The 25,885-nt window shown below is 40.2% G+C and overlaps 2 protein-coding genes across 2 annotated transcripts; one reads left to right on the top strand and one right to left on the bottom strand.

The window, feature by feature from the left end:
- The first annotated feature begins 393 nt into the window (after positions 1-393).
- On the top strand, positions 394-9,336 carry KIF20A (kinesin family member 20A). Its single transcript, XM_009893377.1, has 18 exons — positions 394-552; positions 990-1,079; positions 1,203-1,322; positions 1,784-1,922; positions 2,015-2,202; positions 2,285-2,429; positions 3,141-3,341; positions 3,592-3,703; positions 3,805-3,876; positions 4,439-4,582; positions 4,664-4,829; positions 5,084-5,248; positions 5,907-6,046; positions 6,137-6,239; positions 6,910-7,117; positions 7,517-7,608; positions 7,899-8,036; positions 8,564-9,336. Exons 1-18 carry the CDS (start codon positions 394-396, stop codon positions 8,834-8,836), a joined length of 2,655 nt encoding a protein of 884 aa, XP_009891679.1. The 3' UTR covers positions 8,837-9,336.
- SFXN1 (sideroflexin 1) lies at positions 8,926-24,558 on the bottom strand. Its single transcript, XM_009893365.1, has 10 exons — positions 24,389-24,558; positions 23,579-23,749; positions 20,767-20,865; positions 19,587-19,662; positions 18,423-18,508; positions 17,067-17,194; positions 16,467-16,516; positions 11,282-11,331; positions 10,568-10,615; positions 8,926-9,283 (listed from the first exon to the last, which is right to left on the bottom strand). Exons 1-10 carry the CDS (start codon positions 24,550-24,552, stop codon positions 9,187-9,189), a joined length of 969 nt encoding a protein of 322 aa, XP_009891667.1. The 5' UTR covers positions 24,553-24,558; the 3' UTR covers positions 8,926-9,186.
- Positions 24,559-25,885: the final 1,327 nt, after the last annotated feature.

The following is a 25,885-nucleotide window of genomic DNA, read 5'->3' on the forward strand; positions in this document are numbered from 1 at the left end:
GGGGGCGTGTTGTGAGGGGCGGCCTGCGTGGAGCTCTGTGTGCGGGGTCCCGCGCGGTGGTCTGCGTGCGTGTTGTGTCTGTGGGGTCCCATGTGGTGGTGGGGGGTTCTATGTGGCGATGGTGTCTGGGGGCATGGAGGGGTTCAGCGTGGTGCTCCCTGTGTGTAGGTGGTGTTGGTGGGGGTGTGTGTGCGTTTGCAGCGTCATCTGTCTGCATGTGTAGGGAGGATTCCATGTGACAATCTGTTGTTTTTGTGGGGATATGGTAGTGGTGGCAGGCTGTTTGTAGTGGAGTCTATGCATGGGGAGCAAAGCTTGGACTCTCAGAAGACTGCTGTAACGTTACCCCATCCTCACTGTGCCCCTTTATCTCCAGGAGCTGTGTGAGGCACCATGGCACAAGCACTTGCCTCCCCAGGGCTGTTCTCTGATGACGATGCTGCAGCCTCCCCTGTTCTAGAATCCACAGCAACAGGGTTTGGGGCTGGTGTGTGCAAGGATCTGCTGTCGGAGTTCTCTGCCATCTCTCCAAACCTACAGTGTTCCCAGCAGGTGAGGTTGGAACTCTTCTGTCACACACAGGGCAGTGCTTTAAGTTGTGCAGGGCCAGCAGAGGCTCTTCAGAAGAGGCTACAACAAAATATTGCATTGGGGCGAGCAGTGTACTGTGAAGGGCACAGTCAGTAAGTGCATCTTAACACGGTGCCTTTTAGTGTGGTGCTTGGTTTGGGGGCTGGTTTCGGTGTCAGGACTTCACATTGTTGGTCTGATTCACCAGATAAACAAAAGAAATGCTAGTGTGCTTGGAAATGCCTGAGAAAGCTTCTGGCATTGCTGGGGATCTTGGGACCAGAGAAGTGTCCATTAGTTGCTGAGCACTAGTTAGGGTAGCCCCATGTGTGTTCCATGCTGTGGTTCCTGTTAGTGTTCTGACCGATGGTTGTGTACTGCTTCTCTGGCTACCTGTTTAACCTGTGCTGATTTTGCAGGCTGTAGCTGAAGACAATGATGGAAGATTAAAGGTGTATCTGAGAGTTCGACCCCTGAAATCTACAGAAGTGGAAAAAGGGGAAGACCAGGTGAGACACTGAATGAAGCAGCCTCTGAGCTGTTTGCCTGCTGGGAGATACTATTATCCTTTGCTGTCTGTGCTATGGCCCCTTGTAAGCCATCGTGGTGATGGGGTTTTATTTGTCCTTTAGGGCTGTGTCTGCATTGAGAATTCGGAGACCCTTCTTCTAAAAGCCCCGAAGGATTCCTTCACCATGCGGAGCACAGAACGTGGAGTAGGACAAGCAGCGCACAGATTCTCTTTCACCCAGGTAGGTAACTGGGACAAACAATCCATCTGGAAGTTTTTCAAGCTTAGACCAGCCTTGCAGCTTGAAAAGCTGGCTTACTAATACACACTGATTGCGATGCACTGTGTGAACTATGTAGTCTTGTACAATCCTCTCAACTTAGGTTTGTTTCTGTTGCTGTTTCCTTAGTTTTTCTCTTTTTAAGCTGATCCTGACAACTTTTTCAGCAGCAAATGCCAAACATGATTTATTTATGAGGCTCTAAACATACTAGGGGCTGTAAGCTATCAGATGTTATTGGATTAAGTAAATGAACAGCTTGTTTTTGTAGGGGGCTTGGACTGGAATGACTGGTGGCTCTGATGTTCATGATCTGGGGGTAGTGGAGGGAACAAAAGACTATGTAGTATCACTTGAACAACCATCAGCAGTCAAAACATAAAGATCTACCTGAGGCCAATTTTCATGTATCTTGTTTGCAGATCTTTGGACCAGATGTAGGGCAGAAATTGTTCTTTGATGAGACAATGAAGCAGGTGGTAAAGGATGTACTGAATGGACAGAACTGGCTGGTTTACACCTATGGCATCACAAATTCGGGGAAGACTCACACTATTCAGGGTAAGGAAAGCACTAGGTGGCAGTAGCCTGTTGAGGGCGTTTTCTGCTTCTACATGTTAATCCTCAGCCTGCTGCTGCTGTTCTTCCTTCAGGAAGCAACAAAGATGGGGGGATTCTGCCTCGCTCCTTAGCGGTCATCTTCAACAGTGTGGGGGACCGGCTGTACCAAGCCATGGATTTGAAGCCTTCCCTCTCCAATGAGGTGGTCTGGCTGGACAGCAGGCAGGTGCGACAGGAAGAGGCCAAGAAGCAGACCATGCTGCGAGGGGGTCAGTGGGAGGTAAGCATGCAGCTTCTTGGAGGCTTAATAATAATAATAGGGAAAGGGTGCCATACTACATGTTCATGTTGCTTCCTTTCAGGAGATGCTGTTAACGCCACTGAAGAGGAGTCATAGTGCCGAATCTCAGCTCCAGGCCACCACCAGTGGCAGTTTTGACAGTGGAGTTGCTGGCCTCTCTTCATCTAGCCAACTCACCAACCATTCAGACATCAGCCAGACCGAAGGTATGTCTGGAAGCCTGTTGTGTACTACCTGCTTCTTGTTGTTGGAGGATGTGGGGAGAAAGGGTGATGGCTATTTAGATTCTGTGTTGTGGTTAAAGCAGCAAAGGTGCAGTAGTCTCACAATTTTCCCTTTGAAAGACAAGGATGTTGAGTTTGAAGAACTTCATACATATGTCTTGCCAACATATGAAGAACTTGCTGCTGCGTAAGAACTCAAGTCTCGTGAAATGAAAAGTTAGTTGATATCCACTTACTTCATTCATGGCACATAGTTATTGACCAGCTGAAAGCCATGTGATGGGCATAGCTGGGAAGCAGGGTGCTTAAGTGCCATGTTGCACAGAGCACTTGTGCTCAGACTTCCAAACCTAGGCACTTCCAGCTGATTAGGTATCCAGAAGCATGGAGTGACTGAGGTAACAAGGACTAAAACCACACTTACACTGGGAAAAGTTCCTGTTTGAAATATCCCATGTATATAAAGTCCTTACACAGAGGAGGATCCTATCAAAGGAAACCTTATGTTGTCTGACTGGGGACAGGCATTAGTGTAGGTCCAAACTGGAGGAGGTGTGTAGAATAGATTTGAGTCTGGGGTGGTACTCCTGTTGAAGAGATGCCTCAGTCTATAGCTAAGGATTGATTCAGGTTGGACCTGTGAAAAGTTGCAATCATGATTTTTTTTCTTCACCTTCTTTATCTTTTCCCCAGAACTGGGCCCTCGCTGGGCTGACTTGGATCGTATTTCACTCACCAACACAGGAGATGTGCAGTTCTCCATCTGGGTCTCCTTCTTTGAGATTTACAATGAGTTAATATATGACTTGTTAGAACAAGCTTTACCTGGTCAGAACCGCAAGAGGCAAACACTGCGGCTCTGTGAAGACCAGACTGGCAACCCCTATGTGAAAGGTAGATTTGCCTGAAAGATGTTTATAGTGGCCTGCTGGGTGGATTGTACTTGAGGTGGGTGGATGGCTTAGTGGTGATGTGTTGGGGAGCATGATGTCCTCTATGGTCCCTCAGAGGTCTACTCTGTCTGGATTATGGGAATGTTAAATTTGTTAATGTCAAGAAAATGCAATGGTGAAATGTGGGCTGAGATAATTATTTTTCTGCCAGTCTCCTAATTGCCTTGCCCAATGCGTGTCTGCTTTTCCAGATCTGAACTGGATCAATGTCCGTGATGCTGATGAGGCCTGGAAGCTTCTGAAACTGGGTCGGAAAAACCAGAGTTTTGCTAGTACCCACATGAACCAGAACTCCAGTCGCAGGTATGAAGGAGGAGGGGGAGGTTGTTTAGACAGAAATACAATTCTGAGAGGCTTTTAAAGGTTGCATTTACCTTTTAAAATATCTGCATGTTTCTTTACAGTCACAGTGTCTTCTCCATTCGGATTCTGCACTTGCAAAGAGGTGGCAGTGAAGTTGTTCCAAAAATCAGCGAGTAAGTTTCATGCTCTCTAGAATTTGTTCTCTGCAGGCTCAACTTTCCTGTCTCTCTTGTGGGTATGGGAAGTATCTTGAGGAAGGCCTCATTGAAAGTACTTGGAAGGAGTAAATGTTGCCGCTCTTAAGTCTTGGAACTTACTGAGGAGTTTGTGAAGAATGCTGCAAAGTACAACTTGAGGTAGTTCTCAGGGTTTTTGAATGAAGTAAATGTAAGTAACTCTGCCCTTGCAGCAGGGATGATGTGAGCGCTGCCAATGCCTGTTCCTGAGATGTAGTTATCTGGAAATGGGTTGGCTCAGTACCTGGAAAGTGGGTGTCTTGAGGACTGGCAAAGGATCATTGAACTTGACACTGCAAAGCTCATGTTGGTGTTATCTTGTGTAACCCCTACATTTAGGGTAGGACATTCTGTCCAGCAATAGCCCATACACCCCAAAAGATCTTTCTATGGCCTTATGCAGAAACTGGGAAGGTGAGCAGGGTGTCTGAATTGTAAACGGGGATAGAACAGGACAAGCCTAGTAGGTCATGTATTGCATCACCTGCTTTTTCTTCAGGTTATCCCTCTGTGACCTTGCGGGGTCAGAGCGCTGTAAAGACCAGAAAAGTGGGGACCGAATGAAAGAAGCAAACAACATCAACACTTCCCTCCACACACTCGGTCGCTGCATTGCTGCCCTGCGCCAGAACCAGCAGTCCAAGTGAGTATCCAGAACTCCATAGGGAGCATGTGGGGAGACTGTTTTGCTTTCCCATGGGCTGACTTTTGTCTCTCCCCATAGATTGAAGCAGACTGTGGTTCCCTTCCGGGACAGCAAGCTAACCCGAGTGTTCCAGGGTTTTTTCACTGGACGTGGGCGCTCTTGCATGATTGTCAACATTAATCAGTGTGCATCTACATATGATGAAACTCTTCATGTAGCCAAGTTCTCGGCCATTGCCAGCCAGGTAAGTAGCACACAACAGGATCATGACATGCTCAGGATATACCCTGCTTCTGTGAGAATGGGCCCCTTTCCATCACAAGCCAGGGGCAATACTTGCAAGCCTTCCCTATGCTTCTCCAGTGGATTATTACCTTTACAGTTATCTCCAGATTCTGCTACATTGAAAGGGTTGACAGGTTCAGAGAAGTGCCATGTTTAAAGACTACACAACTTCCAGGCTTTGTGGACTAGTACTGATGGCCTTTTCCCTTTCAGCTTGTTCAGGCACCTCCCACAAAGCTGAGACTTCCATCCATCCAATCAATCATCAAAGAGCACCACAGGCGAACCAGCCAGGGTCTAGAGGCAGCAGCAGAGGAAGAAGCGGAATCAGAAGAGCACAGTGAGGATGAAGCAGATGTCACCATGTATGAGAAGGAGGTGGGTTGTGATTGGTTTTACAGCTTTTATGGATGGAGGGGCAAGAACATGACTGGGAGGTTTTGCTGGAGCTCAGCACTGTGCCAAGAGATGACCAAGAACCTCAGAAGGATATGGGACCCAGTAAGTTGGAAAACCATTCCACAGTTGATCTAAATCTTAAGCACATGCTAAATTTAGAAACATTTTGTCATCTATGGAACAGGGACAGTGAGAGCTCGGGTGCAGATCTATATTCCCTACTCTGCAAGGGAAATCTAGAGATCAGGAAACATACAAAGAAATGGCTAAATTAATTAAGGAAAAATGTCAAACTTCCTAGATATTCCAAGTAGCCAGCTGGAATAGCTGAAAGATTAAGATGGAAGACATATACCTACAGAGACCTGAGCTGTAATGCATGAAGGTAGCAAATGCGGGTGTAGCCCTGGGCAATGCAGTAGGGCAAGCTGCTCTGGAGACAGCTTCATGTGGAGTGCAATGTTTAAGCCATCTCATGGGAGAGGAATTAAGAGCAAACCTGGCAACTTCTCTTTCCAAGTGACTAAAAATCTTAAATCTAGATCACCCCAGCTTATGGATATGGGATCAGCTAGCTGCTTCTATGTCTTAATTCTGTTGTGAAGTGTGGGCAATGGAGTTTGTGTCCTTCTTGCAGGACTTGTTGCGTGTAGTAGAAGCTGCACGAGAACTGCTGGTGCAAGAGCGGCGGGAGAAGCTGCAACTAGAAATGCGACTCCGTGAGGAGATCTGCAATGAGATGTGGGAGCGCATGCAATGGAAGGAGCAGTGGTGCAGGTACAGCTTATGCTGTTCTCCTTGTTCAGGGTGAGGTACAGTACTAAGAACTGCCAGACCCTGACATGTAGATGTTTGCTCTCTTTGTAGCCAATATGTGGATGCTCAGGAGCAGATGCTGGAGGAACTGTATGAGGATAAACTGAATAACCTGAAGGAGTCACTAACCGACTATTATCAGGATGAGATCCAGGTTTGTTCAGGGCAATGGAATGACATCAGGAAAGTGGCAGTGGGTTGTGAGTGGGCCTTGGGGTACTTGAGTCCAGGAAGGTGACTTATGCAAAATGAGAGGAAAAAATTTACTTTTTGTGGTGTTTTTTGTGGTATTACTTGATAGTGTGATCTGCAATTTTCACTTCTCGTCTACTACTTTATGTAGTTCACTGAGCTTTCTAATTTCCAGCCCTTAATCTAGAAGCTAATGTGCAACCATTCTGATTCTTCTATTTGTTCAATGCGATTCTCTCCCCTTTTACTCTTTTTGCTAGTGGCTTGCTTTGCACTCTTCAGATTAACACAAGTTCTGTGAATTTCTCTTCTTACTCTTTTAGTTATGATAATGGGTTTAGGCCTGTCTATATTTTTCATGCTATGGCATTTGAGTGGCCTCTGGGACTTGTTGCAGACCTCTCAGAAGATGCCAACTTTCAAAAAATATCTTGTCTTTAAAGGCTGGAAAAGAGTGGTTTAAGCTCTCAGGAAATGGGTTCACTGTTTTCAGTTAAAGGGCATTAAAGGCTGGGTCCAATGTATGAAATGTGTGATTGAGAGAGTCTCCTGGAAGACAGACATTGAAAGTTTCAGAAAAGCTGTGTTAAGAAAATCATCTTTGAATATTTGAACAAACTTGCTTTTTTAAGGAACGTGATGAGAAGATTGAGGAGCTCCAAGTTGCTCTACAGGAGGCAAAACAAAAATTGGAGAGCTTGGATACTAAGCAAAAGGATTCGGGGCAAGGCTTGCGCCGATCAAAGCGAGTGGCTACCTCATGCGCTCTGCAACAGGAGCTGGCAGATACTAAAGCCAAACTGGAGCAATGTCAAATGGAGTTAAATACCGCAACAGCAGGTAAGGCAGTGATGCTGCACTGGCTCTGAACTGTGCCCAAGCAATCCCTGCAGAGGGTTAGTGATACTTTTTTCAGTAGAGTACACTGGGTTCAGACATCCTCAAACCACTATTCTGAGTTGTAGATGACAGGAACAACGTCCTGGGTGGACAGGGTTTCACTTTGTTTTCACATGAAAATGGACTTTAGGGCAGGATCCATCTCCCTGTTCAAATCCTAAATTCCCTTTGTGTAACTGAAAGGGAGAAGCCTGGAATGGCTGTGCATGTCTGCACAAACTCAAAGCTTTTCTTAGTTTGCCTGTGGCAGCTTGTCTCAAGGGAAGTCCTGACTTCAGAAAAACTTAAAGCTTATGAATATACTGTTGCTCACTACTTTTTTTTTTTGTCTGTTCCTAGAGTTGTGCAAGTACCAGAAATTACTGGAGCCACCTCCCTCTGCCAAAACCATTACTGTGGATGTAGACAGGAAGCTGGAGGATGGGCAGAAGGTAACTACACCTGTGTTACAGAAAGGAATGTTTGCAGGGCAAACTGGTTGCCAGTTTAAACAGTGTTTGGAGCTGCTGTCTCCAGGGTTTTAAACAAATGGAAGTTGAAATGCGTCTGTTGAAAACAAACCCTTACTAGAGATGTGGACGGTGTTGGTATCTGTGATCCCAGTGTACCTCACTCAGGGGGGATCCTCCCTCAGTACTGCATGCCTGAATTACTCCGGAATGGCTTTGTTTGCAGAGCAATGTCAAAGCTAGCTGTTGTACTAAATCTCTCCCTCCTGCAGAATGTCAGATTGCTGCGTTCAGAATTACAGAAACTTGGGGAGTCTCTTCAGTCTGCAGAGAGGGCGTGCTGCCACAGTACAAGTGCAGGGAAACTTCGAGAAGCCCTCTGTACGTGTGATGACATTCTGGCGAGACAGGTAATGTGTCTGTTTTGTTGTGAGTTGCAGGGGGATTTAGTCTATGCACTTTGCCATAATCAGCAGAATAACCTAGGTTCTTGCAGCTGCAAATAAAAATGACTTATTTTCTAAACATATATCTTCTATTACATTAAGGGATCTATATTGCTAATTTTTTCAATGGCTGAGTCAGACTTCATATTTAACTCTCCAAAGGAGACCCAAATTGTTCCTGTTCAGTTAACTGACAGCCTGCACCTAAAGCAGGAGAATTCAGAGTTCTCATTTCCTTATCCACTTCACTCTATCGCAGTTGCTATGGCAGCATGTTTGCAGCAGGATGGATTCAGCTTTTTCCTAGCCTTACTGTCCCTATTTTGTTATTGAACTGCTACACTGCTGACAGTAGAAGCTTTTAAGCATGGCCTTATTTAGCACATCAGTTAGTGAATTTTGGCAAAGACGGTTTATCCTCTTCAGTTCATAGTAACCAAGGAGTTAGGCACCTTGTCATATCTTTATATATATTGCCTTCCCTTTCTCAGGACCAAACACTTGCAGAACTGCAGAACAACATGATGCTGGTAAAACTAGACCTGCGGAAGAAAGCAGCTTGTATTGCTGAACAGTATCACACTGTGCAGAAGCTCCAGGCTCCTCCAACGTCTACCTTAAAGAAACGGTTCTGTGCCAACAGGGAAAACCTACAACCTAATCAACCTCCTGGTAAAAAGCCCTTCCTGCACAACCTTCTGTCATGTTCAGCTACCCGTCCTGTTGCTGGCAGAGGGTGGCAACTTCGTTCAGTTGCTCAATGACTTTTTCACAAAGAGAACCCTGCCCTGCTATTACTGGGAACAGGTGGCAAATCCAATATAATAGCATCTATTTTTCTTTGTGTGCTTGTTTATTGTAGCTGCTTGAGAGCTTATGTAAACATTTTTGGATATGTATGGTTGAACTTTTAATCAATACCAAAGTGGACAAAATGACCTTTTGTAATTTAAACAATACAACGAGGAAAGTCTTTAAATATAAAATAATGCGGATGACAAAGTTGTTTAACAAAAGGACAGTTAGAAGTGAGTTCTCATCTTCAACTATGTTGGCACATAATTAAAAATAAGTTCACAAGATCCTCCTTGAAATATATTTTCCCTTCCTTGAATTATAATCCTTTATTAAAGTATACACGTTCTAGGTCAGGGCTGTTCTCTCGGATCTTGGCTTGCAGTTCTGGCTCCAAGCGTGTTACAGACATAGAACTAAGCAAAAGAAACAGTAAAATGGTTATATATAACAAGCACTTGAATGTAAAATAAGATGGACGATGCATCTGGTTAAACTTCCTGGATTGTGAAAAGAGTTTTTATTCTTTTTTTAACTTCTTATGAAGGAATCATGCTCACAGACCAGGGGCAAACAAATCCCTGCTTAAAAGGCAGTAAGTCTATAGAGTCAAGAAGTAGCTGTTGGTACTACCATGAGGGTAGGAATTAAAATGATCGGGCAGCTTAACAGCTGCAATTTCTTAAATACTGTTTAAAGTTTAATCTTCCTATGAAATGGAGAGCCTTGGCTAAAATAAAGAACTGTACTACTCTTGCAATCCTGTGAAGTCATCTCCAGGTAGCCTAGTGACACCTACCACAATTCTCTATTCTGTGTCAGGCAGGGAAACAGATGGTATCACGACTGCTTTGTTGTACTCAAAAAAAAAAATAAAAAATTCATTGGACAAGAATTGGGTATTGTTTTCTGGAAGCCAAAAACTACTCAAGTTGCTCAATATTTTAACGGATTTAATGGATTTGGCTCCAGCTTGCATTGTTTAAGTGACATTTGGCAGCTTGTCAAGTTTAGACAACCACTAATATAATAGGGATGGCTTGAATTTAAGACCCTGTTCATACTATATACTGCAAATTGAGCTAACTCTATTTTTACGTAACCCATCCAGGTTTCACTATGATTTAGCTATAATGAATATTGTTTCTAAGACAGTTTACAGTATTGATCTATTTGTATATTGATGAAAAATAAATCAAATTAGAAATAAGCATGCACAGTCAAGTGCTGTTCTGTATAACCAAAGGAGTTTCCAGCTGAAAATAAAATGGGCTCTGACTGTATTTAATGAAGCCATAACGTTATCGGACATAAATATATTGTTTGGACAACATTAGCCTTTTTATGAATCATTCCAGTGATTCCTAACTCTGTATTGCCAAGCTCAAACTTCTCAGCTTGAACTAGCATGGTTCAACTACTTGCCCAAACCTCTTGTTCACTATTCCTATGTAGCTGCATCTCAAGCTGCTAGGAGTCTGTAAACAAATGAGCCTTATTCAACTATTGTATATTACTGGTGAGTAACGTAACATAGTTATTGCTTTTCTGAATATTCTCATGTTTATCATGCTTGTTATATGGGAATTACAATTGTATGCTCTAGGAGGCAATGACCACTTGTTTGTCTTTTTGCAGTAGCTTGTATACATCTAGGACTGTAACATTAAAGTAAGAATAACGTAACAGGAATTACGTACCTTTTCTGAGGAAACAGTGCACAACACAGGGGTGTTGCAAACACAAGACTAGAGGAGACAAAAATGGGTTTACAATATTTAGGGTGCTAAAAGGAAAATTCAAAGGCCTTAGTCATGGTCTTCTAAGCAGAAAGCTTTCTTTTTTTTGTATACAGTGAGGTAAAGTTCCATGAAGTGCTATGTAACCTTTGTTTCTCACTGCATTATACCTTACAAAATCATTTACCTACTATGTAGCACTAACTGCATCAATACCATGCTTACAAATGGGTATAAAATTATCATTTGATGTCCTTTCAGTGTTTTGCATTGGTGTGCATGACAACATAAAGCACTAGACAACAGCAAATGAAACTCTCCATTAACCAAATGTTTCAAGAATTCATCAACCTACAGGATTAGATTCCAATTATTGTTTATGGAGGTAGTAGCCAAAGCATCTTTTCTAATCAAGCTGCTACATGCCTTGTTTTGCCAATCCCTTTCTTTCTCTCCCTCCCTCTGCTTTTCTTGGCAGCTTTTTTGTTACTAAAGGCTTTTTTTTTTTTTTAATATGGTATTATCGGTTACAGATATGGAAGTGAAGTAACTGCAGTAGCCTCACTGACTCTCTCAACTTTTTTTCTTTAAACAAAGTACAAATATTGCTACTTCCTCAAAAAAACCTACAAGTATCTTTTAAAATAGCAGATACAAGTCAAAGAAATCACTTACCAGAATCCAACTAATCCAACTTGAATGGGAGCACTCATCCAAGGAAATCTCTGTTAAAAATAAACCGCACACAGTGAGTATGGTATCTTTTCTGCCCTCCTCTTCCCACCTTCCTGGAATTCTTATATCGTAAGAGAGAGACTGCACCTAAGAGACTCTTGGACACTATGAAGGCTAAAAAATTACCAGCACACCTTAAAGCTGAGCTCCAACTTGAGAGCCCCAATCCCTTTGAAAAGTAGTCAGAAAATTCCCAGTGATCTCAATGTAGACTGCTATCACACGTAAGTGTCCCTTAGAAACTATAATAGGTGGTTGACTGTTTTACTTGCAACCTGATCCTGAGTCTGGGCCATCTGAGTCACACAAGCCCCCAGTAGCTAGCCACACAGCCAACGTTTGGAGAGGTGCTGCCATACCTCCTAAGGGCACACTGAATTTTGTGCAGGCATCCCTAAGAAGAGCTAGGGCTGGTTACAGCTCCTATCTCTCCAGCAACATCAAATGGTTTTAACTCACAACTGGAGATTTGCTTTGTGAGCAACAGCAGCAACCAACCAGAAATGAGGGAGGTGTCAAGGAAAAATGTAAGTGCCTCCCTTAGCCCTTTCTCTCATCTTATGATTTGCTTTGATGTGTAGGAACTTGCTCCTGTAGCACTGTCTAGTGCCCTCCAGTTCTGCAAGAGTTCACCTTTAATAAAAGGAAATAAGGCTGGAAGAAGTGTGGATACAAAGCTGAGAAAGCAACGCATAACCTATGAATGCAGTTTTGGCATATTTCTCGTTACTGTAACTTTTGCAGAACTTAAACATATGCCAAGAAATATGATAGTTTAAATTATTTAGGAATCTACTTCCCCCCACGTTAGAATTTTAGTTGAAATTAATTACTAATGAAATAAAACCAGACCTGTTTAAACAACATCGCTGCAATGGCCTTCTGTTGCTACAATAAAATCAGTGTCTCCAGTAAGCAGGACATACACAACTGCTAACAGGAAGTTGATTTTTAAAACAAAACAGCCAATGAGTTAAAAATCATGTTACAGTGGATGATGCTTTCAACAAAGATGATGCTTTTCTGCACGAAGCACTTCTCAAGATGTAGAAGTTAGAAGGGAAACCGGTGAATAAAAGACTGGCAGTATTTGAGAGTAAAAATGATAAAAGGAAATTTAGAAAGCTTAGTAGGACAAAGCTTGGTGCTAAGGAAGGTCACAGCAGTGTAAGAAACATGGAAAACAAGCTTGTGTAGATTAAACTTTCTCCAGAGCCTGAGAGAGAAGAAATAACATAGAAGATTGTTTCTCTTTTTTTTTTTTTTATCCTGGAGTCAATCTGTAATCCAGAAATGAGTGCAGGGAAGAACTGTGCAATTCATCAATCGCCTGCAACAACAGAACAAACAGAAAAAGACAGCAATAGCAAGAAGGATAAAAAGTGAACACAGCAGCGTTTTGCTGTTCTGGCATTCCACTAAACACACCTTCTTTTGACTCTTAGCTGAGATAAGTTCATTCAAAAGGCTTTAGATTTTATACATTGGGAGAGTGCATGACAAGAGCTGGTGTGCTTAAGAGTGGAAGGGATTGGTAAATATTACATGTATTTGGGAACACAAGTCAAACTCTCCTGCAAATGACTCCCGTATCTGAAGAGAATTAAGGGAGAGGGATGCTACGCATCACAGTGTGAGTGTGGGACCCGAGATACGTAACGGAAAAGCCCCAACTAAGATTTTATAACTGAAAAGATTGTTGGAGGGTATCATGAGAGTAATTGAGGGTTATATGCCTTTATCGAAGTTGGTCATTAATCTGAGAGATGTGTCTACCAGTACAGACCATATAAACAACATCTATTTCCTGTGGTGGAATGCTTTTTGCCAAGGTACTTGATCTGAGTAACAGCATTTATTTTTCAAGAATGTTGCCCGGCTGCACTACTGAAGAAAGATGGTGAGGTAAAACTCTTAACACTGGGAGGTCAATATTAGGAACTGGAGTTGCCCAGGAAACAATGTAAAACAATAAAAGCAAAACTCAAATGCAGGATGTACACCCCTACAAAGAGATAAAAGGGAGATGTACAAGACAGTAGATGAATTTACTGTGTCAGAGATCTATCATTTAACCCTAGACGAAAGCAGGTCCCGATGAGTTAGGATTTAACTTCCAGATGTCTTTATGGCATCTTTAGTGGTTAGTGCAAATACAGGAAATGGAGAAATGATAATTAAGCACACAAAAGCCATAAGGAGAATCAGCTTTTTTCTAATTGCTTCCTTTCATTGTTGGATCTCAAAATCTGTCAGCTTTCCCAGGCTAGCTATGCCTGTTTTCAAAAAAATTAATAAATGGAACAACAGTTAAATTAGGAATGCATGGAGGACTCTAAGACATAAGAATGATGCTTTACAAAAAGAAAAAGCGCTCTGTTCTGGTTTTGTAACAGTTTTGAATATGTATTTTAGTTGCAGACTAAGAGACCTCAAGGAGCTTGTTTTAAGGATGTATGAAGCAATTTCTGGAATCAAATTGAATGCTAATACAGTATGTAGAACAGGAGACAAACAGTAGCTGAAGCTGTAAGAGTAGTAATAAAAATTAAAACTTCAGTGACGACTGGAATTTTCAGAAGTTTCTACGGAAAAAAAACAATATATTTCCTTAGGAAAAAGGTTACCTGGAACTAAAATAGATCTATAAATGCTGTGCCTCAGAGCAAGTTTGTTTATGGATCCTTCTGCTGTAGCAGATAAAATAACTTGGTTCTGCACAGAGCTTGTCAAGTGTATGTCAGCAGAGATACCAAATGCAGACATACAAAACCCATCAAGAACTACTACACTACAGAATTACAGAAAAGGCAGCCAAAGCCGCTGCTGAAACCTATAGCAAAAGCACTTGTATGTATATGAAAAAATATTTCTTCAAGTCAAGAAATAATTAGATTCTTTTAGAAGCAGCAAGTATGTGCTCGTGTTCTAAAAACATTTTTGAGTCATTTTCTAGCCATAACTATTGTGAATATTGTTAACTGACATTGGTGTTACCATCAAAATGTCCTCGTACAAAACAATGTCAGAACATTGGGGATGAATAGTGCTATATCATATACATCTTATTTCAAACATCAGCGGATGATAGCCTGCTATCACTGAGGCCAGCATTCCAGAAATATCTCTTTCTCTCTGTTTTACTGCAGAACATCATTCTATTGTCTGCATTATTTCACAACCATTTGACTATTTTCTGGCCCTGTGTGTTGCTTAATTGGTTTTGGCTTAGTTGGTTTTGGTACAAGAATTATTTTCAAGAGTGATGGTGTGCAAAGCAAAGGCTAAGAAAAATGAGTTAGTAAAGCACTGTGTGGATGGTGTTGGAGTACTGCAAATGGGATGGTGCTTCTGAAACCTCAAGAGAACATGCAGAAGCTGCTGGTTAAAAATGCAGCTCATTCCTTAATGGTTTTAATACTAATCTCTACCACGTGTTACCACTGACTACCTGCAGAGCAGCGTTTCACCTGAACTCACAGTCTTTGAGGCTGAGGGGGAGGAACAGGTGAACTTAAACGGTCATGATGGTACCAAAGACCACTGAGTAGTCACTGAAGATATCGCTCTTTTTTGCTGATCTGAAAAATTCACAACACCCTTACATTGATTATACCACACAAAACCAATAGATATTTGTCTCCAAATCCTGACAATTGCTGCAACTTCTTCCAAATGTCATGTATTTGCCAGTTGAGTTAATAGCATTTGTGGCATTTCTCCCATGTCAAATACATATAAAATCATATTTTCTCTAAATTTACGAGTTTTTTTTTAATAAACAAGAGTTTATGTTCCAAGTAATACATTATCAAGAACAAAACAGTATCACAATCTGCTTAAAGCTCCTCTGCAAACAGAGTATGGGTCAAAAGACATCAGCAATTAAGAATTAGCCAAATCAGTATAGGGCTCTTCATAACGTAGACAGTTTATTTGGAGGCACTGCAGTTTCACTTCTTTCAGGAGATTTAAGCAGCCCACACTGACTTCCACTCTAAAACTCAAATGCCATGTTTCCCATTTTTACATTCTGAGCAACAGTGTTTTCTGTTAAAAAGGGGAGGAAAAAAGCAAAGCACTTTAGTAAAAAAAAGTTTTTAAGATTGGAAGACAGTTGGGACCTCTTCCCACTGCATCATTTATACACTAATACAGAAAGCTTTATCTTAGACAAACCAAAGCAGGCAAATTCCCCCACTTGTCCTCCCAGTTCCCACCCAAACCACTTTTCCAAGGGAGGGTCTGGAGACTCTGACCATGCTTTTTTTTTTTTTTTTTTTTTTCCTTAACAGGAAGCAGACAGATTCTCTTAGGCCATTATTCCCAGCTATCTGCTGTGTTTCACAGGCAGAGACTTTGCCTGGGGCTACACAAGTAAGTAAATCAGTGATACCAACTGGCGGTGGACGAAACTCCCTTTACTGGTAAAGAAGTTATAGTTCCCTATCTGAAAATTATTTCTCTTGTGTTAGACAACCTTGTAATTAATTTCATTACTCTTCTTTACCCTCTCACGCACACCCAGTACATAATGTTGATTTAATTTATGTATTTACTAACACTACGTGTTTGACTTCACACTACTTTAGCATAAACAGAATATAACAAATACGTACTTTTTGATGAAGCATGCCCATTCTATGCCTCTCCTGCACTTGCTCATCCAGTGAATTTTAAAGGACCATTTTCAAAAGATTTTTACCACCATTGCTGTTTCCAAAGTCAAATTGCTACTAGAGCAGCTAAGCAAAGCCTCCTTATTGATATCTTGAGAAAAAAGCATTATTAAAATTATCAATATTTTTCTAATAAACTGTATTGCAAGTCTCAGTACAAGGAAGGTTTATTAATGAGGAGCAATTCTGCGTTATAAGAACAATTATAAAAATAATCAAAAAAATATTATAATTTCTTAATGTTATTTACACTGTGATGTAAGAAAAGAACCAAGCTATCTCTGTCTACGAAAGGCATAGAGAAAGCGACAGCTGTAAAGCAAGCTCTGCAGTGATGTCCTCCCGGAGTTTGGGAGGCAAATATGAAGCCTCAGAAAGTATTTTAAACTCACAAAAATATTAACTTACAATATGAAATACATATACATATATTATCTAAGACTAACCTTTAAAAAGGCTCTCTTTTCCAGTGTATTCATTATGAAGGGAGGAATTGCTGCAAATGAGGAAAAACAAAGCCTTAACATTAGAGAAAAAAGCACTTTGTTTTAAGTTTATGTTAAGATGAACTAATACCGTAATACAAATTTCACAGCCATTCGTCATTAACTGAGCTTTCATTTCATACTGCCAATTCAAGATACTGGATTGGTATTTACAGGGGTAAATTCTCTCAATAAGTAAAATTTCTAATTTCACATGTAACTAAACCTGAGCTCAGTAAATTGGCACTGGTCAGAGCACTTACTCTTCAGTAAACTAATTCCACTCAAGCAGAATTTGCTACCATTCCTTTACTATCTGTCTTTTCTGCAAAAGCATCCCAGGAGCTTTTCTGCTGCACTTCAGGGTAACACACTGTGGATGTCTTCACAGCAAGAAATGTACCTTTCTCTGTGGAACTTTTTAGCAGAAATGTAAATACTGCCTGCATAACTGTAAGATAATTTGGCCTCTCAGAAAAACAATTTATATAGAATTTAAGCGCACTCTTTCACATTAGGAATCAATAATCAGGAGCTGCACATGACTGCAGTTATTCTTACCCATGCCAGGCGCAGCCATTAGAATCCTTGATATAACCACCTGGGTAATTGCCTGCTGAGCTGCTTTTGTTGATTCACCCAGTCTGTTTCCATTCTCATCAGTGACAGGGATTCCAAACTTGAGTTCCCTGTCAAATAAGGGGCAAAAATAAAGCAGTGACTGATATGCATTTATTTACCTTTTTTTTGTCACTTTCTCATTCTCCCCTTAAAATTGTCAGTTATAAGAATCATGGGTTTTATTTTGTTTTCCAAGCTAGCTTGTTTGTAACACTCTTTGGCACAAAAATTTCAAAAGGCAGAGAAAGATCTGGGGAAAAATATGCTGAAAAGTAAACAGCTGAATATTTGTAACAGCAATCTTCTGCTTGAGCCTGGACACATGCTCAAGGAGGAAGAAAGGAGACATGTTGTTTCTGTAGTCCACAGAAGGGAGAGCTCCTTCAAAAAGCATTCAGAAAAGCAGAATGTTCTGGACTGCTCTGGAAGTGGTCTGTCCTTTCCGACAGACAACACAGGGAACACAGGGAGATTAGTTTCACTGAACTAAAACTAGAAGTCTTTGTGTAAATTCCCCTCTGGCATTCTAGTCTGAGTTTTCATTTCAACCACTAAGAACATATTTGAAAGTATACAAGTGTGCACAAAGCAAACTACATTTCTGTAATGTATTATTCAAGTGCAGGATTAGGCATTAAACTCACATACTGGGAAGAACTTGTAGGAAACGGAGAAGCAGACAGAAGGGCAGATATATGGAGGACTGCCCATCTTTTATAAGAGATAAAGTACTACCATGGATTGAACCTCATTGGGAATATAAACTTTAAATATTCCCTTTTTTGCCCCAAACCTTGTGTTTATAAGACAACGCTTTTCATTTGTTTTTCCCCCACTTCTATTCTTAGTCCTAGTCAAATAAGAACACGTATGAAATTTTGCTTCTGAGGAAGTGCGTATTTTTGTAAGCTCAGATGATTAAACAGAACTGCAGAGCCTGACTTCTATGACTAACTTCTGTATGTGGGATTTGAAGCACCATCTTTGAAATGACTGTATTTTTCCAAAGTAGAGTTTGTATTTAAAGAGTCCATGTGATCAAGTCTTGAAGGACCAGTACTTGGGTTTTGAGATCTAAGACTGAAGAACCCTATTGATATTTATTTGAGGAGAATGAGGATGTTCTATTTTATACCTGTCACAATCAATCAATCAATACGAGATCATGCATGAGGTTTTCGCAAGGTTCTGAACCAAGCTTAAGATATATAATGTGCCTTATTTAGTAACTTGCTGATTTCAAAACTCAATAACACCCTTTCTTCTAGAATGAGTGATCTTTGTTCTTTCTCCTACCTTTGTCTCATTAGTGGAATATTAATGCAGTTCGCAGCAGCAACAGCAGCAAAAGGAACAAACCGTCCTATAAGAGGTGAGACATGCTGTAAAAAACAGAGAGGAGGGGAAAAAAAAAGAAAAAGAATTACATAATAATTTTATTTCCCAAAGGTCATATTAAAATGCTTAATGCGCTAATGACAAACCAGACTTATTTCCTTTAAATTAAAATTTAGTGAAAAATCACTGCTGGGGCAGAGGTAAAACAACAAATAAACATGGCATAAGTCACAAATCTTCTCTCAGAGTAACCAGTGGCAGGAGATGGGCAAAAACAATCTTAATTTAGTAGCATCACTGCAGAGAAGTGTCAGCCTCTCAGCATGCCTGGCAGCCCAATGGCAACACTAAATAGACCTTAAATTCACTGCCTCCACTGCCAAGGTGACAGCCGGCAGCATCCACACCAGCTGCTTTGCATCTAAGGGCACTGACTATGGAGGCTATTCATCTAGTCAATGTCTTGTCTAATTTGAACTGCTCTGCTTAGAATAGTCTCTCAAATGACTTGTCAATGCTATAACACTCCCAGTACATAAAGCATAAGCAGAGGGGTACAAAATACTTTGTTGCTGTTCTTTTTTTTCCTGGTAAAGGACCTTTTTTCTTGATTGTGTTGTGCACTTGTTTAAAGAATTTGAGTTTTCTGCATTTATGAGCAGCACTTCCTTACAAGTTCTTTGTCCAGTCTAGAGCAGGCGTCCATGTTTGCAGAATTGATACTGCCCCTTAAAAACGCACCTATACAGTTTATAGGATAATGAGTCCACATTATTGTAATTACATCCACTCCAATTAACTTTCAAATGCTATTAGATACTTTGACATGTAAAAAAGAAACTGCAAAAAAAGCAACTTAACTAGATACAGTTTGTATTAACAAAACACAAAGCTCTTTGATATACATATAAGGAAGACAGACTGTTTGAAATACATATAAAACCATCTCCATGGGGCAATAATAAGGTGGGGATCTAAAGAAGGGAACTGCCAACAGCCATTACAACTCCATATTGGGAGTTATCTGTAACATGACACAGATACACAGGAGGAGAAACGAGCCATTAACATCTCACAGAACACCAAAGTCTAGTTAAGAATGGAAAGAAATAGCAGCAATACCTTTGTTAGTGCATTAAGTCCTAAAGCTGTTGCGACAGCACCCGTGGTAGCAGAAACATAGGCTGTTCCCAGCTGGCTAAAACAAAAATACAGGCATTTGCACATGCACAACAACTACATTTATGTCACTTTTAAAAATAATTAAATTTTACTGATGCAGTTATGTGTCCCTCCCCCCGTCCCCCCCCGAGGTTAAGAGGCAGACATTTCTGTGCCACTGCAATAAGATGTGGATGGAAGATTCAAATGGGACACTAAATGAAACACTTTTCTTTCACTAGCACTAAAAATCATATGCAAGCAACATTTTAACACTGAATGAGGTTCTTCTGGTTCTGCATTGCTATCTCATGTGTCTGAATGAACACCTTGAACAATTTAGTTCTATATTTAATTGCCTAATTGCTTAAACTAATAAAATCAGTTTGGATTTCTAAGGCCATGTCTACAATAGTGATTAAATTCAACTGTACCAAAGCCCATTCATGCAGACCAGTTATACTGCAAACACCCAAATTCAACCCAAACTGCCTTAAATCATGCTTTGCATACTTCCCAGCTAGGAGCTGTCCTTACATCCTCGAATCCACTGCTTTCTCCCAGACATCTACAAGCAAGCCAGCCTCAAAACCAGGAAGTCAAGCACTGCAATTCCAGTCTCCTGTTCATGATTTCTAGCTTTCTGCATCTATTTAATCTCTCTCTTTGCCTTCAAGTAGAGACAAGTACTGTGCAGATCAGTTCCTTGAAGGGTCCTCTCTTTGTAAATAAGCACACAGTGTGTTGTGTGCTGTACTGCAAGGCACGCTGAAGAAGTGGACGCTGAAAGACACCTGAAGGTCCACACAAAAGATCAATTTAAGAAATATCCTGGTATAACACCAAACTGATGAGGCACTTTCAACTGGTTGACCGAGCAATGCAACACAGACTTCCATTAAATCCTACGCTGTTAAGTGCTTATAATCAGGGTGCTTTATCTTTTTTTATCTTGAACGAAGAAATGGAGTTCTCGCCTGCACCATTCTCAGACTTCTTGTCTGCGCATACCAAATTAATAATAAGCATAGATGAAAAAAACTTATCGCTCTATCACCTCAAACTTTAAAGCCCAACCATGTTCCGGTACATCAGGGAACAACTTATAAACACATCAGAAGTATCCGGTTCAGTGTCTGACCTGACAGTAATTGGGGCATCACCGCTCCTGTTCGTGTAATTTACTATAGCATTGAAGGACTGGTTAATCCACTGCCAGAAAACCACGGCTGGTGTCGTTCTTGAAAAGAGAAATAATTATTATTTTAAAAATACAGCAATCAACAGCACAGAAAAATGATGGCAATGCAAGAAAAGACAGTGCAAGCAGTAATCATGCAGATTTATTTTTGTTTATCCGAATGAAACAATACAGTCAATGAGCTCCTGTCTTAATAATGAAAGTACACGCTACTTCTAAGAATAGAATTTAAAAGCATTGTAATTACATAGCAAGGTTCACTTGGGACAAAGGTTTGTTGTAATAACAAAAGCATTATAGGAAACCTCACTATAAAAAACACACAGAGAAATATGAAAATCTCTAATTTCTAGAACACTTTTCCAGGGTTATTATTCCTTTACAGTCTGCTAGTTCTCTTTGGAAGCTCCATAAGTGATTGAGAGGTGGATTTTAGGAGACGGGTTTTGTCTTCTCGGTCATCAAAAAGCTAATATGATGTCATTGTTTTAATAAATCTCTGTGACATTAAAACATTCAGCCACATGTAGAACCAGATAAAAAGACACAACTCCAAAATGAAGAATTATTTTCATGAAAATATCTGCATGTTTAAGTAGTACAGGTACAACACAGAAATTAATCTGGTTCAGTACAGCATGAACCAGATGGCTAGTATCAAAAGAAAAAAAAAAAAAAAGAGCCTCAAGGAATCCTCATAACCTATGTCAGTGCCAGTATGCAGATGCCTTCGGACAGAAAGGTGCTAACTCGTGAGCTCAGGTGGGGGGCAGTGAAAAAAATATATTCTGTACAAGTTGCAAAGTCCCTCTTTAAGAAGGTAATGTGGTCCCTGTTAAACTGCAGCTATAATTCTTTTACAAATGGTGATGCTGATAAGTAACAAAAGTGACAGTCAATTTCTTTCACAATGTAGGGGCTGTCTTGTGGAGGGATGAATGCTTTTGGTCTCAAACTATTAGCATATCTAAACAGGACAAACACATAAAAAGAAATCCACTAAGGGCCATTAAATAAAACACAACCTCCACAAGCAGTTGGAGGTTCAGAGAGTATACCAGGGAAAAAGTGTTTCTTTGTGTACTCAGACCACAAACTCTGTCCCTCCGTGGAGACACCACTGAGGATTCTGCTCCACCAGAATTTCAGTCAGGTGAACCAGGCCACCATAAAACAGTTGCTACTCAAAGCTACGTCCTGACCATTAACATAACTTTTCATAGGACTTTAAAGCTTATACCTAATTAAATTATTTACTAAAAGAGGCAGTAATGGAAACAGGAATGTGGTTCTCACTGGAGGGCTGATATGGAAATCAAGAGTGCTAAAGAAGAAGCAGTAGTTCTACCAATTTCTGTAACAGGCGGGAAAGCAAAGAGGAGATGCTAGAGTAGAAGGTGTGTGTCTATCATGAGGCTTTGGTTCTGAAATATGAAAATATTTCTGAAAATATGAAATCTGAAGATACGTTATTCCTTTAAATTGAAAAAAAAGAAGAAAGATTCAGGAGATTTGAAAGTGCATTCTTATTCCCTCGGGTTTCCAGTATCTCAATGAGATGCCAAAGTATCAGTGCTAAACTAGCTGGATTTTTTCTGTCACTACTGCTGTTCTTCCTCCATTCTTCCTGTGCACGTGCAACACTTTTTCCTGACTTATCTTTTCCTGTTTCCTTGCTGCTGCCGTGTAGAGGACGTCAGGCCTGCTATAAAGTTCAGGCATGACTCACATTGCCTCGCTGCACGCCTAAGAGCCCTCATATGTATAATGAGGAATTTGCTTCTTCCAGTGGCCAGCAATAACCAGCACACCGTGACATGCAGTTAGATAGAGGCTACACTGCATCATCCAAGGACTTCCACACAATCCTGTTTGAACTGCTGAGGGTTTGGTCCAAATAAACCAATATCTTCCAGGCTAATAAACAACCTCATTTTGAATCTAAGCATCTCTACCAATAATGCAAAGAAAAGGTTTATAGCTGCTCTAAGTATTATAGATAATAACAGCACATGGATAAAAGAATAACAAGTTAAGAGGAAGCGGTAATTGTGAATGGGCAGCTGTACTGATGGTTTTATTCATATTCTCAATTGTTTCTTAAACACACAGGTATACATGCATCATCCAAAATGGCTGTGCCTTTCTGGAGTGTGAGTCAAGAATTTGTAAAATCTCAGCATCAAAATATCGTTATTTCCTCTGAACCTCCCACCAGTTCTTGCTAACATAGCGTTGCATCACAAAACCATTTCTAACATGGAGTCTGCTAACAGATGATGTTGGCTTCTGCTGTGGACTTCACTGTCCTGGTGATTCAAGATCTATTGAGGAAATGGAAGGATCAAACAGGAGTTGGAGAAACTCGATGACTGATAGACCGAAGCACACTGAGTACTCACTTGGCAGACAGAACATCCTACACGCCAGATCTCTACGGTTAGAAATTCCCAAGTATCTCCTCTTTGTCCTCCACACAACTCTCCTACAAGGATGGGATTTTGGAACATTCAACTTTCCCAGTTTAAGGAAAAGTGGGATGGTGAAGGAGAGGGGCTATCTCACAACTACTTTTAAAGGAAACCACTAATCAGTGTGAGGGAATGCAGAGAGAGAAGAGAAAAGGAAGCAAAATGTTACACTTTAAAAAATCTATTATAAATCTTCTAAAATACTCTTTCGACAGTAACATTGTTTTTCACTTATCTAATCTGTAAGGTAATGTTTTATGTGTTATATTGCCATCACTTACCTATAAAAGGTCATCATACAACCTGTGATAGTCATGTTCATGGGTACCTGAGCCGACATTCGGCCAATCAACACCATCTTTTCACCAGTGTCTGGGTGAAAGGCTGAATCATAGATATATTTTGCTCTCCACAAGTCATCTTCTGTCAAGCCAGGAGCCACGATACCTTGTCTTGGGACAAGTTAAAAAACAAAACAAGACAACAGCAAAAAGCACAACTGTTACAAAATGCTGCAACCTCAAGTGACAAATGTGTCATCAGAGGATTTTGGGATGTTCATACTAAGTTAACCTAGCCTCAGAGTTAGCTTGTAGATCTTCAGCTTTTAAATGGACTGGTGAAATAAAAAGAATCAAAACTCAGTGGTTATGTTGGCTGAGTCGATATATCCAGCGCCAAATTTCTATTTACTCAAACCTGTACTATATTTTAGAGCTAAACTTTAGAGCTAAAATCTGTGGAGTCAGTAGCTTGAAACTTTGAAAATTCATTTTGCAAGTATTTAAGAAAGTAGTTGCTCCAAACAATATGACACATAAGAGGAAGTTTTAAACCCTGTTGTCATATTAACTGTTTTCAGAATTAGATGCTTCTGCATTTCAGCATACTTAATAGGGGTTCTCAGATGACATCATTTCCCCATTCATGAGCAATTTTGTTTAAAAAAAAAAAGTGCATCAAGCTCTAAAATAAGAGAGAGTGGTGCAATGAACACAGTGTCTTAAGTATTTCCTTTTAAATATGTAACCATGCGTGTATCACTGACATGGACCTTTTTGGGCCGGCAATAAAAGTGATCAATGCCATACCTGTAATCATGCACAATTTTTCTTGCATTTTCCAGCTGAGCATCAGATAATAAAATATTCCGAGGGTCTGTTACAGTAAAGAAGTGACTGGCTCGTCCAACAAAAGTGCTTTGATCCCATCGGGGCTCCTTGATATTAATATTTAATGGTATATCTGCTGACATCTTCAAAACCTCTGGGGAAAATAAAACAAAAAATGGGAAAATATGCAATTCAGAATTCCTCTGATTTCATGTCTCGATAACCTGCAAGATGAAAAGTGGTTATGCTCACAGTAAAAAAAGTCAGAGAAAAACCACTGAACAACTTGCAGAACTGAGCTTTAAAGGGGCAAGTATCCACCCAGAGTGCAGATGATGTCAGAGACCATCATGGGTTTTGATGAGGTTGGTATTGATATAAGTAAAAACGCAAAAACTTAGTTAAATGTCTGCAAAAATGTTTCTGTGCCTGTTTCCCCAAGACATTTATACATTACATCTTTGTAGGAGTATGAATATCTGATTATGAGGTAGAGGTATATCATATACATGTACAAGTATCTGAGGATGAGGCAGATGCAAAGGAAATATAGAAATTTATTAATAAGCAGCTGTATTAGATAACAATATACTAATCAGAACATTGTCTTAAAGGGAAGGAGAAATCAAGTATTTCAAGAGATACCTGAAGAGCTGCTATAAAGTGCAATGACAGAAGAAATATTTAATAAAATCCAGTTAACTTCTCTGGCACAGCAAAACAAAACAAAAATTAGGAACACAAACCCAACAATTTCTTTTAATAATGTTGTTTCTCTAAGTCCATGTTTTAACAAACAAAAGATTATATAATGCAACAATTTTCTACATTATGAACACATGACCAGATCTCCTAATGATACTTCAAAGATGGTTAAAGAACTACAATGAAGGGCACTGAACTAACATAGTTGTGCATTTACGGAGCCTAAAGCCCAGAAAATTAAAAATTACTTCAGGGTGACTAAGTTTACTTCAACATCTAATGAAAGGACAGTCCCTGCATAGCACAAACTATACGAACTTTTAACTCTCTTGAGAGAAATTTCTGAAACATATTCAATAGCCACTTAAAAAAAAAAAAAGCCATCCTCCAAATAATGCTTGTACTTCAAATGGCTGAAGTAAATTGGATCTATAAAAATACCAATGATATTACATAGCACTTTATCAGTTTTAATGAGAAAAACATCATAATTATGAGGACAACTGATACATACGGTCTAAACTGCCACTGGAGAGTATTTTCATCTTAAGAACACCATGAAGCTGTCTGAGACATTTTGGTCAGTTTTATGAAACTTACATGATGTAGAAAAGAAAAAAAAAATCACAAAAAGAAAGTAACTAATCACGTAAATTGTCTCCATCATAACAAAATGTGAACTTCAGGGGAAAAAAGAAGAGACTGTTTATGAAATCTGAAGAAGCTATTGTCCACCTTTCAAATAAAATTATGACCCTTCTCCTCTACCTC

The sequence above is a fragment of the Charadrius vociferus genome, unplaced genomic scaffold, assembly GCF_000708025.1.
Source record: "Charadrius vociferus isolate BGI_N301 unplaced genomic scaffold, ASM70802v2 scaffold1041, whole genome shotgun sequence".
NCBI lineage: Eukaryota > Metazoa > Chordata > Aves > Charadriiformes > Charadriidae > Charadrius > Charadrius vociferus.